Source organism: Lasiodiplodia theobromae, assembly GCF_012971845.1.
Source record: "Lasiodiplodia theobromae strain AM2As chromosome Unknown scaffold_16, whole genome shotgun sequence".
Taxonomy (NCBI): domain Eukaryota; kingdom Fungi; phylum Ascomycota; class Dothideomycetes; order Botryosphaeriales; family Botryosphaeriaceae; genus Lasiodiplodia; species Lasiodiplodia theobromae.
The window spans coordinates 901,590-915,495 of NW_023336366.1; the positions used below are offsets into that span (position 1 = coordinate 901,590).

General features: G+C 56.7%; 3 protein-coding genes across 3 annotated transcripts; 1 reads left to right on the plus strand and 2 right to left on the minus strand.

Annotated features, from left to right (window-relative positions):
• Nucleotides 1-2,344: 2,344 nt before the first annotated feature.
• LTHEOB_5924 (GTPAse activating protein) lies at nt 2,345-5,525 on the minus strand (the record flags this gene model as incomplete). Its single annotated transcript, XM_035515123.1, has 3 exons — nt 2,345-4,382; nt 4,436-5,040; nt 5,094-5,525. The coding sequence occupies 3 exons, from the start codon at nt 5,523-5,525 to the stop codon at nt 2,345-2,347; spliced, it is 3,075 nt and encodes a 1,024-aa protein (XP_035373616.1).
• A 2,470-nt stretch (nt 5,526-7,995) lies between these two features.
• On the minus strand, nt 7,996-8,670 carry LTHEOB_5925 (Nuclear protein; the record flags this gene model as incomplete). Its single annotated transcript, XM_035515124.1, has 1 exon — nt 7,996-8,670. One exon carries the CDS (start codon nt 8,668-8,670, stop codon nt 7,996-7,998), a length of 675 nt encoding a protein of 224 aa, XP_035373617.1.
• Nucleotides 8,671-11,817: 3,147 nt separating this feature from the next.
• On the plus strand, nt 11,818-12,793 carry LTHEOB_5926 (uncharacterized protein; the record flags this gene model as incomplete). The annotated part of the gene is made up of 2 exons (XM_035515125.1): nt 11,818-12,117; nt 12,194-12,793. The coding sequence occupies 2 exons, from the start codon at nt 11,818-11,820 to the stop codon at nt 12,791-12,793; spliced, it is 900 nt and encodes a 299-aa protein (XP_035373618.1).
• Nucleotides 12,794-13,906: the final 1,113 nt, after the last annotated feature.

A 13,906-nucleotide genomic window follows, 5' to 3' on the forward strand; every position in this document is an offset into this window, starting at 1 on the left:
GGCTTGGTTACTCCCGCCACTAGTCATTCGAAAAGACAGAATAAGACATTAACCGTGCATCACTGCAAGGTGCTAGACTGTAGCTTAGCGTTGAATAATGAGTACTCATCGAAAGATATCGCGTAACAGAAGAGGCTTTCTCTCAGAACGCGCGTGTCTGGATGCTGCGGCGAGGCTGATGTTCAATGCTGCTGGGTTAGTAATGCATACTTACTCCGTCAGATGCGCCGATGCGAAAACCACGGAAGCGTGGTAGCACGCATTTATCAGCATCGCCGCATGCATTTGTGGCATTACAACGCACTGCATATGTGACTAGGGAGTCTTGGGGCATGCCATCTTACTTACAAGGCCTGTGCGAGTCACTTGGGTGTCAAAACTTTGGATCCGCGCATTCTCACGTCATCCATGCAAGGATTGGAAGTGGGGGATTGATGAGGCTTAACACGCAATCAGCCCCAGCCTAACAGAGTTTTTTTTTTTTTTTTTTTCGTTCTGCTGTTCGACAGGACGCTCACAATATTACATTCTGTGCCATGCAGGCTGATGAATCGCGAAGTACAAGTGAGATCTAAGTAAGTATTGGGAGGTTTCAGTTGCAGACCATACTGTTTGCTGGGCTACAGTCTCCCCTCCACCCCGGTTCGCTCATTGCCTCCTCGCCTCTGCATGTCTAGAGACATAAAGAATTCCACCCGGCTCGGAGCGTCCTACCCGTCTCGCAGATGCGTCAAGTAACTGTCAGGCGAAGGACCGACTTCCGTTGACCATGTATGCTGACATGTCTATAATCGAGCATCGTTTGGTATCCACAAAGCACGAATGAGTGCTTAGAAATCATAAGAAACAGAGACTGTCGGTTCAGCACAGGATTGATTCACAATTGTACGGAATTCAAGAAATTTTGGAGGACCAGTGCGACGAGCTATCCTTTAGTTTAAGCCCCAAATTTTTTATTATGTCAGGCAGCAAGGCCGACAGCTCCGACGGGAGCAATGTTCAGCCTCACCCGCCCCTCAGCCCCCTCAGCCCTCTCCGCCCCCGCGTGGTGTTCCCAGCCCAACCCCAAAAAAGCAAAGCACGATAATAAACGCGACTCGGCGCGTCTTCCCCGCGACGGGACGCGGCGGCGGCCGCGGCGGCGGGGAACACACAGCCCCTCCTTTGTGTCACCCCCCTCCCTCGCGCTGCTGACGTCACAAAAGGTTGTCGCAATAAATGGTGCGACATGGCGCCCACCTCAAAGTGTCGCACTAGTCATGAAGACTTCGGAGCGAAGAAAAAGAAAAAAGAAAAAATCCCGGTCGCTCACGACCAATAGTTCGGTCGGCTGGATATTATGGTCTTACATCCCGCTGCTCTCGGCTCGGTTGAAGCTTCTGTGGAGGTCTATAGGGTCGTGGATAAGGGCTGCGCGGAAGACATTTTCCACACTTATTGAGATCAGCGAGAATTTGCCAGAGATGCTAAACAGATTTGTCCTTCAACAATGCGGGTGGATACCAGCGACAAAAAGCACGTCTTCTGACAAGCTTTCAGTGCCAAGGGGGATACCAAGCTCTCAAGTGACGTGCAGAAAAGTGAACCAAAGTGTTTTGAAGAAGAAAAAAAAGCCATTCACATCTCGAATTTTGGTATCTCCGATAATTAACTGCTGCCATGCCCATATACCTCCTCTCCCCCCCTTTACTATATCCAGCCAAGCTAAGTCAAGCCAGCCCTTTCAGTTTCGCACAACACAAAAGTCAGACGCCGATTGATGGCCGACTACGCAAAGCTAACATCCGCTTTAGCTCTCGCTCTCTCACTCTCTCTTTTTCTAAGTTCCCTTTCCCCTCTTTCCGTTGTTTCATGATCCGCCATGCGCAGCACACCGCCAGCAATCATCAGCGAGAAGAGGCTTGGTGATGCTGGTTCGGTACGTTGAAGACAAGATAAAGAAAAAAATTCCTCCCTTGAGAATCGATGAACGAGAAATAAAAGGAGCAAAAATAGGAGGAAAAAGGAAACGTTTCAGCAAACACCTCCCAGAATGTTACCATAACACCCCGCATTTGAAAAAAGTAGACGAAAACCCTTCGAGGAACATTTGTGCAATGTTGCAACGCTCATGACAGAAACGGTGGTGCTCGAAAAAATAGAAGCCGCCATGGAAGAAGGAAAAACAGAAACGTCGTCAACCACTCTTGATGCGTGGTATGTATATGTGAGTGGTCTCCTTCTAGAAACAAGCCACATAGCCCGATTATGTCGATCGTCGTGGTACAGAGTGTGCAAGTAGTGTACAGTTCTTTTCGTGGCGTGGGACGCTATGATGATAAGGTGTCATGACGAAGTGCTCCCCTTACTTGGCCTCGGCGGCCGTGGTGCTCACGCTCCTCTTTCCCCAGCCCCAGAAGCCACCACCGGTGTTGTTGTTGGTGCTGGCGGTGCTGTGCGAGCTGCCCGGCGGCTTACTCGACGACGTGAAGAAGCCGTTCTCGCTGGTCGCCGACTTGGAGGGCGTGAGGCCGCTGGTGGAGCTGTTGGGGCTCGGGGTGGCGACGCCCAGCATCTTGCGCATGCTCTCGAAGCGAGCGCGCAGCTCCTCGAGTTCCTGGCGAGCGACGGCTTCGGCCGTCTTGGCGTTGACGAGCTCGAGCAGGATGGCATCGTCGCTTGAGGGATCGGGGGGCGGCGACGACGACGAAAAGGCGGCGTGCGCGGAGAGGGACGAGCTGCGCTTGGCGAACATGGGCGAGGCCGATGTGTGGGGGCTCGAGCTGCGCTGCGGGACGGGCGCCACGGCCGAAGTGTTGGGCGTGGGCGCAATGCGGCCGAAGCTGTTGCGAGTCTTGGTCGTCGAAATGGATCGGGTGGTGTTGCTGCGGCCGAGCTTGAACTCGCGCAGCCCCTTGCCCGACGTCGATGACGATATCGAGTCGGCCGTGTCGGACCGCGTGAGGCTGGGCACGTCGGACTCCGAGCCCGACCACGTCGATGCCTTGCGCGCTTTCTGGTTCTCCGCCTTCAGGTCCTGGATGCTCCGCTCGAGACGCTGGCGGTCGACCATCGAGGCCTGCAGGCGGTGCCGCGTTTCGTCCAACTGTGTGCGCAGCGATGCCGTCTCGGTCTCGGCGTCCAGAAGCTGCCGGGACAGCGACTGCGAGCGCGTCGTCTCGAGATGGAGCTGCTCCTTGGAACGGGCCAGCGATTCGCGGAGGTACTGCTTGGTCTCGAAGACGGACGCGCTGCGGTTGTGCTGCGCCTTGGCCGGGAAGCGCATTTCGATCTTCTCGACAAGGCCCTGGAAGTCTTCGTTGGACGTCAACGAAGGCGGCGTCGACATGCGCTTGTTCTTGAGGTCGTCAATGCTGTTCAGGGGAGAGGTGCGACGGCGCTGCGCTTTGGTCGTCGTGGTGATGCCCTTGTCCTGCTTGACACGCTCGACGAGGCTGCGCACGACACGGTGGTCCTCACGACGGTCCTCGCGCTCCTTCTGCAGCTCGGCCGCCAGAGTAGCGTGCTCGCGCTGCATCTCGCTCAGCGCCGTCAGGAGGTCCTCGATCTGGCTGTGGAGATCCCGGTCGTGGTGCGACATCATCGTGTTCCTAACGTTTCCTATCTTCATCGACTTGACCGACATGGCGTCGGCTGAGGATTCGCGATTAGTGAGCTCGGTCATGGCCGTCGCCGTGCTGTTGTGGCTTCTACCTGTGCTGTCAGAGCCATCGACCGAGTTGAGAGTCGACGCGATGCTCTGCTTGGAAGCCGTGCGCTTCATGAAGCTGACTGGCCTAGACGGCTTGTCTGCGGGCGGGCTGAGCGTTGCGGTAGTGTTCCTCTTGTCGGGGCCCCAGATGCGGCCCAAGAACCTCTGTGCCGCGTTCTGGACTTCGGGGAAGAAGCCCTTGGACGCCGTCTCGTCGCTGGAGGCGTCCCTGAAGCTGGCCTCGAGAGCCTGGAGGTGCTCGCGGGTGACAACGCTAGTGAAGCTGCAGAAGTCGTTGACGAGGTCATCGGCCGACTGCTGGTTGCAACCGTAGGGGTCCCAAAGCGAGCGCGACAGCAACAGCTGGATGACGTCCTCAAACTCGGTGAAGGCCAGGAGGCGCTGCTCGTTCTTGCGCATAATGGCGAGCGCAACGCGCATGATAGTCTCGGAGGCACCCTCGGCGAAAATGACGTCGTAAATGCGGAAGAGCATCGGAAGAGGGCAAGTCACTGCGAAGAAGGACAGGAACCATTGCGAGAGGTAGGCCGCCTCAATGTTCATCGTCTCGAGGTGCGCGTAGAGCTCGGGGATGAGCTGCTGCATCAGGCGGCGGAACTGGTAAATGCGGAGGTGCAGGCCAGAAAGATCGGGCAGGAAGCAGGAACGGAGGTCATAGTCTTCCATGAGACTGCGCGAAGTCAGCAAACTGCGCCTTCACATCGCAAGAAATGGTGTGCTTACCGGACCAGCACGCAGAAGGCCTCCTTGTCGCCCATCTGCATGAGCAGGGGTCCAACGAGGAAGCCCAAGCCCTGGCAGTAGCCAATCTTGTCATCGTACAAGCTGAAGCACTTGAGGACGCGGCCAAGCATCTTCTGGCCTTCGCCTTCGGGGTCCCTGAACATCTCGACGCCGGGGAAGCTCCTACCAATGTCCTTGCCGATCATGTTTTCGTAGGGGCTGCTTTCGGTGCACAGGCGCTCATACTGCTCCTCGATGCCGCGGTCGCGCGCGCCAGCCATGCTGACCCAGGTCACGCCACGCAGAGGTGCCGGGATACCGGCGCGGATCTTGTTCGAGGTCAAGGTAGGCAGGCGCTGAGCGGTGCCCGTATAGTCGCGAACCAGCGCAGCCCAGAACTCGAGCTCAGTCATGGGCGGCGGCGAGGGGAGTAGAGAAAAGCGGACGCTCTCGGAGTTGTTCTGGTCCTCGACCATCTTCTTCAGCTGGTTCATCGACGGCGGCCGCGACTGGCTCCGCGAGCGGGCTTTGGAAGCGGCGTTCTTGGGGTCTGTAGCAATGGCCTGGTTCTCCTGCTCAAGTCTGGCTAGGAGGAGTGCGGTGCTCTGTTCTGTGGTTAGCAAAGAAGCGTCTCGACGCAGTTGAGAGAAGAGCTGACCTCGTCGGAGCCTTCATCCTGCTCAATCTGCTCTTCCTTCTTATCAAGCTCCTCCCAATCGACCTTGCCGCCCGAATCGGCGGAGCCTGAGCTGCCGCTGCGGGAGCGGACGATGGTGGATGGTCTGCTTCTGGGCCTCTCTGCGCTGTCCTCCGGGGTATCATTCTTCTTCTCTTCGGTCTTCTCCACGATGACTTCGTCCAAGCTCGGGGCAGCGGCCCCTATTCTGCTGTCGCGCGTCTTGTTGACGGTGATCTCTGGCTTGTCGGCAATAGCGTCCAGGCTCTGGACGGGGTTGCTCGACTCGGTGGGCGACAGAGGGACGGTGACCATGGAGTCGGTGGGCAGGGGCTTCCCGCCTTCGTGCTTGCGCGAGTTCTGGAAGTCGATGGGCGAGTCCGCCGTCGGCGAGGTAGCTTCGTCGAGAGCCATGGTGACGTCTTTCAGTGAGCCGGCCTACGGCGGGCGACCACGGCGAGAAGTCGGGAGGGGTGTCGGGGTGGAGGTGCGGCGTTCTGCAGCGGCAAGATGATGTCGAGGACGGGGATCGGGATGGAAATTAGGCGCTCTGGGCTTTTGCGGGCGGGCGGGAGGCGGCCTCGGTTTGGCGCGCGACAGGCATAAGACGACGCAGCTCGAGCAGTGCGTCGGACGCTGTTTCAGACTGAGTAGTGGGGCACAGGTTTGGGCAGAGGCGAGAATTCCGGAGGTCGCGGCGCACGCGCGGGAGAGTCAATGGGGGCGTAGGTCCGGCGTGTGGAATGGGCAGGGCCGGGCGGCGGGGAGACCTCTGCTTCAGTGGTGGACGAACTCGCAGGGAGCTCGCAGTAGCTTATCACGCCCGGCGTTCAGGAGTCGCTCTGGCGGTAGGCCGGCAGCAGGGATCGCCGCTAGGCATGCGCGCGGCCCCCCCACAGCGATGATTGGTCCAGAGCGCGATGACTTTTCGCTCAAGAGCCGGCCGACGCACACTTGGGCGCCTCTGTTGTGCTTTTGCCCTGCGCTGCCTAGCCTGCCAGACGGTGACGGAGCGGTGAGCGCGTCTGTCGCGCGCTTGACACGTCCGGGCGCCGTTTCTCACGTGCTGGCAGGCCTCACGCGAGGCTAGAACCCCTGGTCCTCTATTTCGACCTCCTGGCCTGCTCATTTCCGGTGCCATGCAGGGCCGCCGCCCGCTGGCCAGTCCGCTTTATCGATTGCCGCCCCCATCGTCATCGCACCTGGTGCCTGCGTGAACCCAAAACGCCTCATGCCATGCAACCTGCGGTGAGCAAACTCTGCAGCGAATGTTCGATTGCGGGCGTTAGAACGCAGATCGTATCGTGCTTCCCGTTCGCCGATCCTTGCTGTCACTCGGCCTGTCTCCACCCGAGCGTTCATCATCCCACTTCCCAAAGCCACGACGCGCCAGATCTCCCAGCCCGCGTCGACCTGTCTTCTAGAAGCACGGCTGCTTGGCGGGCCTGCTACGTAATCCTCCTCCGGGCTAGACCTCCTTGAGCTGCTCAACGTTGAACGCTGATGCCACTTCGATGTGGGGTGCGCGCGACGGGTGGAGAGCGGGCCTGACGTGGCATTGCCGCACGCACCGGCCTGTACAGCAACAACGACGATGGATAAGGCTGACAGGAGACACCCGGTGGTTGTTTCCAACTGTCGAGTCGCGTCGAGTCAGGAGATCGCGACCGTGATGGCTGGTGCGCCGTTTCTGCGATCCTCTCTGCTCTCCAGCACGGATTTTCACCATCATCGCACATCAAAGTATATCGCGTCAAGTGATCCTTAGAGCGGCAGATCTCCATCTCTGTCTTTGGTGCCGAAAATTCGCCAGGAACCGAGTCGGTACCACCTCTGTCGTCTCAAGTCGTACCACACAATCTCGACATCGACTGCCGATGTAGAGCCTTGCCTCATACGCATGAACAAACAATTCAACTTCTATCCTGAGACGCGCTAATAGAACGAACAGGCCTGCAAGAAGTCCTCGCCGTCAAGCTAATAATCCCCAGCGAGCCTATACTCCCCATGGTCCTCCTCCTCAAACGCATGGACGCGGTACCCCACACGCCCGCGCCGTTAGCCCATCAGCGCCGTGGCTTAGAATAGCTCACCCCGATGAGCGCATGGTCCAAGTCTCCCTATCATCAGCCACTGTCGACATCATCGTCGTCGTCTGTCAGCCTCTGCTGCTGCTTTGCTGCGCCGCCTCCCCCTTATTGGCTCCACTCTGGGCTTGTTGCCGAATTCGGCAGGCGCTAGTCCATAAACGCTTTGCCGGCGTCCTCTTCGTCTTATACTGCTGGCCCCACAATGTCCATCACCCGCATTAGCAGTGGAGCAGCGGCAGCGACGGCAGCGGTAGCATCCTGGCACAGCTCTGCGCTCGTGCGTAGCGGCCAGATCCTTTTAGCGTGCATATTCTCGACTTCAACGTCCTTCTTCAGCCGCGCTGCAGCACAAGGGTGTAGGGGAGTGGCGAAGAGACTTACCAGTGCTCAACAACGGCGACAAGACGAGAGGGAGGGGATGGTCATCACGGCGGTGACACAAGTGCATCGAGGTAGCCAGTGTCGGACTCTACAACAGGCAGTCTTTCGCCTTATGCTTCACTGGGCTGATCAGCAGAATGCCGAGGCAGAGAGGCACGGCGGCAGAAACAGGCAATGCATTGCGGGACAGTATCACCAAGGGAGCCAAAGCATAAGGAAAGTAGAACTGAGAGACTGAGAAGTCCTCGTTCCTTGTATTGCAATTCATCTTGTCGGGCCAAACCCTGACGACCCAAGTGTAGACATAGAGAGAGCTACCCGCTCCTACCATTCATGTTGGTTGTTGTCCAGACGCGACCATCAATCTTTAAGCCGCTTGAGAGCATCCACATCTGACAGCTTGTGTCCTGGCCTTAAGGCTTGATACCAAGGCCCGCCGCCTCGGTGTCGGTGGCCACATAGTGCTTCTTGTGTACATGACGGCTCCGAATGATCCTACCGCGCACCGCAGCGGACGTCTTGTCATTACCACGAATCTGGCGCATTCCGTTCGTAGCAGAGTCGTTGGAGTTGTCGCCCGTGGAGCTGATCGAGATCCTGTCGTCGTCATGGATGCGAGGCGAAGGGTTTCCCTGGCAGCGACGCAGCTCGCGCTGCAGCTCACGACGGTGCTCACGACGGTGCTCGCGCTGCTGCTCGCGCTGCTGCTGGCGGCGTTCGCGGCGGCTTAGCATGGGAGGCAGCGGGTGGTTCTGCGGCGGGAGGTTCTGCTGCTCCTTGCGCATGTCCATGGCGATGCGGCGATACTTGAGGAACAGGAGCACATCGAGGAGAAGCCGGGCCATCTGTTGCATGCACTCGATCATGTCATAGTGGCACCATTCTAAGCCGAAGCCGAAGCGAGTGACCCAGAAGTACTCGAAGAAGATGAAGAAGGAGATGGCGTGGACAGCGAGGCCCTGGGACTGGTAGACGTGGCCAAGGAAGACGGCGAAGCCGAGGAGGGTGCTCCAGGCGAAGGCTTCGAGGACCATGTAGAAGACAATGTCGTCTACGCCAAAGAGGAGCTCAGCGACATGAGGAGCCATGTTCACAGACGAGGCGCTGGGCGAAGGGCGTGAGGTTCCTGACGAGTGCGTGACGCTATCTGCGCGTTATGGGCCGTAGAAGCTTCCGAGGAGCCTGTTTGTCTTGTCAGTGCATGCTATCCATGCGGTTGGAGAGGTGGCGTACCTCTTCGTGCCGTGTCGTGTCGTGAGGTTGTGGTGGTTGGGGTAAGAAGATCTGAAGGCGGGCGAGCTTAAGTAGAAGCCAGCTTCTTCCTCGGGGCGTAGCTCACCACCCGCAGTGCCGCCAAAGCTTAGCGTGCAGGCTGCCACTCACTGCCCTACCTCACTCACAGGTGCGCCTTCATTTCCCTGTCGGGACGCACTTAGAGAGAAGAGTCCGCATGTCCTCACCAGAATCTTACTGCAAATGGCACGACTTCGGGACCAGATACTGATGACCTCTCAGCTACGCATGCTACAAAAGCTGCATACATTGCAGCAAATCCTCTCCCTCCAACCCTCCCACGACGCGGCACGGCACGCTGGCTTTGATCAGGTGCTGCAATTCTCTGTACAACCCCACACGCCACTCTCGAAGCCGACTGAGGAGCCACGCATGCTAGAGAACTTCGGGCTGACATCTCCCAGTGAGCTTGTAACCTTGAACCGCCTGTTAGTCTTGCTCCAGGAACATTGGACGCGAAAATCACCACCATGTCGCAACGGTCGAGCACCACACAGCAGCCCATCTGCCACCCGCGCGCCACCTGGAAAGCTACATATCCATGAAGAGATTCCTTGCAAGGATCGCTGTCATGCGTGCTACTACTCGCCGCCGTTTGCCAGCTCAATAACCTAAGACTTCGTGACCCATGGCCAGAGGGATACTTGAGAACGAGCAGGAACGAAGGAACCTTGCACCTTTCACGGCTTACTGGTGCATGAAGAAGACTTTTGGGCGCTTCCGTAGCTACGTAGACATAGTATCGCAAATAGGTATACCGGATTCTTTGCTCAGTTTAGCATTGGCGCCGGGCTGAGGGAATTCGTGGCCGCTGACTTCCCAAGTGCTCAGAGCGAAGAGCCACCTCTGCTCAAGCGCGAGCTTGATGCCAAAACTGGACGCTGGAGCTCCAAGCCGTCGCCACCAACTCGCTTACGATCCCGACGCTGCTCGGCGACGTTGCGTCTTTCACGTAGCTGAAGTCAGCTCCAATCGCGCGCGCTGACAAACGGACGACGTGTGTCACTCACAAGCTTGCGACGATTCTCTGAATCTCCGTCACGTCTGGATCATGAGGTAGGTCGCACGTTGGTAATATCGGCGGCCGCCCATGCAGATCTCCAGGTGAGACTGCAAGCCAGCGTCGTACCCACACGTTCCCGTGTCCTTTCGCGAGCGCGGTGCAGCAATGCACGGGTGGTAATCCCGGCAAAAGACCATGGCGGGCTCGTGGGTCACTTGCAGAGTGACGTGCGGACAGTACTGGAGCTCCTTCGAGCTCAATTGAACTTCGCTGCAAGAAGCGGCTACACTGAAGCATTTCGCGGACGCAATCAGCGATAAAGAAGCAAGAAGAGGCGCATCCCGCGTTTTCGGATTCGTGGACAGGCTGCCGCGGCGCACGGTAGCGGAGAGCGTGAGGACGGCGAGTCTCAGATGCGCAACGAACGAGCAGCGCAGACGCGACAAAGTATCGTGAGCGCACACCAGGATCTCCAAAAGCAGCGTGAAAGAGACCTTCTGGATGCACCCGCTGGCGTAAAATGCCCGCTACAGCAAATCGCTCTTCTCAGAGTCCAATCGCAAGTGAGCCTCCATTCGCCCCGTCAGCTCCCTCTTCCTCAAGTGCCCGCTCAAGGCGAGCAATCTCAACGAAAAGGTTCAAAGGTCGCGTCAACTCGAGTTAGTGCAATACGAGCGACACTGTGGGCCGGAAAGATGGGAAGTCCCCAGCGCCTCCCGGCCCAAGTTCCAAAAAGTGGAGTAATTATCATGGTGCCGCAGCACCGTCCTGGCAATTACGCCAAGAAGGGCCCCTACTTGGCCCGAGCCAAATGGCAAAGAGAGCTGGAGAGAAAAGGAAAAGGTCTTGGTTCGCAGGATGGGCTGCTTAAGTAGGCCCCAGGTGGAGAAGATCGGCCCGGGCGTCACCTGCCGGCGGCGGGTGGGCGAAGGGCCCGGGTAACAATCACTGGTAACGTTCACGTAGGTCATGCGGTGACGTATGGCCCCGCTCGCGGGCTCTATGCCGCGCGTGATGCACTGTGCAACTAAAAGCTAGTAGCTCACCCACGCTGCGAGCGGGAAAGAGAGGGACAGCAGGGCTGTACCCATATCACCTGGTCGCTCAGAGACTTCAGAATTTGCCAGTGGATCCGGATGAACAAAGCTTTGTTCTCGGACAACGTACCAGAAGATCACTTGCGTCGCCATCAGTCACCAAGCAAGATAGACGATCAAGGAAAGCATCACTTGCAATTTTGGAGTCATTGTTGGTGAAAAATGCTGTTTGGCGCTGTCACTCGCAGATTGCTGGATTGTTTGCCATCTCTCTCATTCGCACAGAGAGCGAGCGCGGACGAGCAAGTCACTTCGTCTTCTGCGGTGAACAAAGATATGAGCTCGGCTTTGAAACAATGCCAAGTATTGTGAGCTGACATCGCTTCCTTCCTTCAGTCAAGGAGTGGCGTCCTAATGCCAAAGTTGGCGTCGGAAACCTGTAGGAAATCTCCCTCTGGAGATATCGCACAGTAACAGCGTCTTGCCGCGCCCGAACGGTGTGAAATTGCAGCTTTAGTTATGGCTGATAACGAAGGATACTTGGTTTTAAGACTGCTTCCGAGCCTGCTTTATCCTCCGCCGTAAGATAGTGTATGTGTGCCATGTGTGCGCGCGCAAATTGCTCAGTGACTGCAAGACAGCCTTCGCCGGGATAGACTTTCGCAGAGCCATTGCCTAAGCCCACTTACAATACCGGAAGGTGAGTCAGACCGAAGAAGTTTCGCCGTCCTTCTGGGTGCGTGTCATGTCCGTGGGCGCAAGTGACGGAGGGGCGGGTGCACGGACATCAGCTGTTTTAACTCCTGGCGATGTCCACGGTCCCGACTGACACCTCGACACCTCCAACCTCCCCTTCGGGCTGCATGTCAGCGTCACCCGCATCTGAAGGATCGCCTGCAGCCATGTTGTGCTACCGCCTTGAAGTCCAGCTCTGTCTGGACTGGCTCTACTACAGCACCAACCGTGTTATGGACGACATCATCGACAGCGATGAGAACCAGCTGCAGGGCATGGCCTCGCCTGTGATGCTCTGGCGGCTCACCCAAGACATTGTTGGGCTGTGCGACTTCGTGCTCATCCCGACCATGATGCCGGACGTTCCTCAAGACTGTGAGCCTGACGTCGCCGCACGCAGGCACGTCGAGCGCACCCTCGCGTCTAACATCGAGCACTTGGCGCTCTGCGCCAACCCCGAAACTCTGGTAAGCTACCGCCATCTTGATATGTTATTCACGACATTGAGTCGATATGCTACCTGATACCATCCACCATGAGCAGCACGCGCTGAACTTCCTCTGGGACAACTGGACCGCATGTCTCCGCAACGGTCAGGGCGAGAAGCGCGAGGACATCCAGAACGAACGCACCCACAGGCTTGTCATCAATAACGAACTGCCCAGCGACATCAGGAACGAATGGGCCAACCGCATCAAGAACGGAGTGGCCTACATCTCCCACATCGCGAACAAACTGGACGACATCGTCAATGTCAAGACTGAACGTGCCGAGGGCATCAACATCAAGACTGAAGATGGCGACACCCTCGACAACAAGACGTACAGCAACAACAACATCACGATTGGACGCGACGCCATGCGCCACGAGAGCGGCCACGAGAGCACCCACTCGAAGACGCGCCATGTCAAGTTCTGGACCCGCCAGGAGCTGAAGTACATTGAAAAGATCTACCACGAGCACGACGGCATCAGCCCCGGAGACGCGGCGAAGATGTTCAACGATCACTTCCGTGGCAAGACCATCGATGGCGTCAAGGCCAAGAAGAGGACGATGCACGCCATCGCTCACAAGCTCAAGGACCTGAAGGCCAAGCAGACTGCTGAGTATGTGAAGCAGGAGAAGTGCGAGGAAAGTGAGTGAGCAACTCGTGGAGCATTCAGACGTAACACACTGTGGGATCATAAAGGTCGCGACGATCAGTACTACGCGGTGAGGCGATCGGTACTTTCAGGTGTCATGTCCAAAAAGAGCAAATGATGAAAAGGGTTATGATGAACAGAAGGCATTGTGAGAAAAGCTACAGGTAGAGACTTTCGGATAGCAATACACACTCTTCCTGGCGCATCGTGCAATAATCCGTGAAGTCCTTGCAACCTTCGCTTCAACCGCATGAAAGAAAGCAGCAGCATAGATTGTTCCCAAGAGTCTTCACTGACAGCAGAATAAAAGTATGTGTTAGAAATTGACGGTTGTGCGCAGAATGATCCATAAGCTATCTGCTGGGCAGCGTAGAATATCTACGTGCCAGATGACTATGCAATAGCAAACAAGGTAGCAAACAACGAAGGGAGTCGAATAGCATGGAATTCACCAACTTCGTTAGAAATATTTTCCACGGCTACGGGGGTGCTGTCCAGAAGTGCCTGTCTTCCAACGGAAGCAGCACCGAGTACTGCCTGGTTGGTCACTGTCATGAACATACACCTCACTTGCGCAAAAGCTGCTTCACCGTGACTATGTTACCACCTCGTTCAGACTCAAACTAAAAAATTTCTTCCTTGAAGTCCCGCTCAAGGCGAGGCAGTCAACGAAAAAAAAAAAAAGTTTGGCGCAACACAGAAGGCAGTGCAATATCTGTGCCACTAGTCCGCAGTTGTTTGAAAAAAGAAGTCAACTCGGGCTCTAGATTGAAAGTTAAAACCATAACGTTGAACGTTGGATGGGGGAACTTACCTTGCACCATGAGTTCGATACTTCTCATGATGCTGGTTTGATCTAAGCCAAAAGGCAAAGAGAGCTAAGGAAGGAAGAAGACTGTTCGAACCGTAGAAGGGAGAGGTATATATAGGCGCTAGGTCAGGCTCATCTGGCTTGGCAAGTCGGTCAGCTGAAAGGCGTGTGGCTGGAAGACCCGAAAAACCGGTCACTGCCCCACTTTAGGCAGCTTCTCTAGATAGAAAGCGGCGCGGACGCCCCAAGGGATAGTAGCAGTGGCTTTCGGTTTTGGAAAACTTCGGCAGGGCCTGGCGCCAA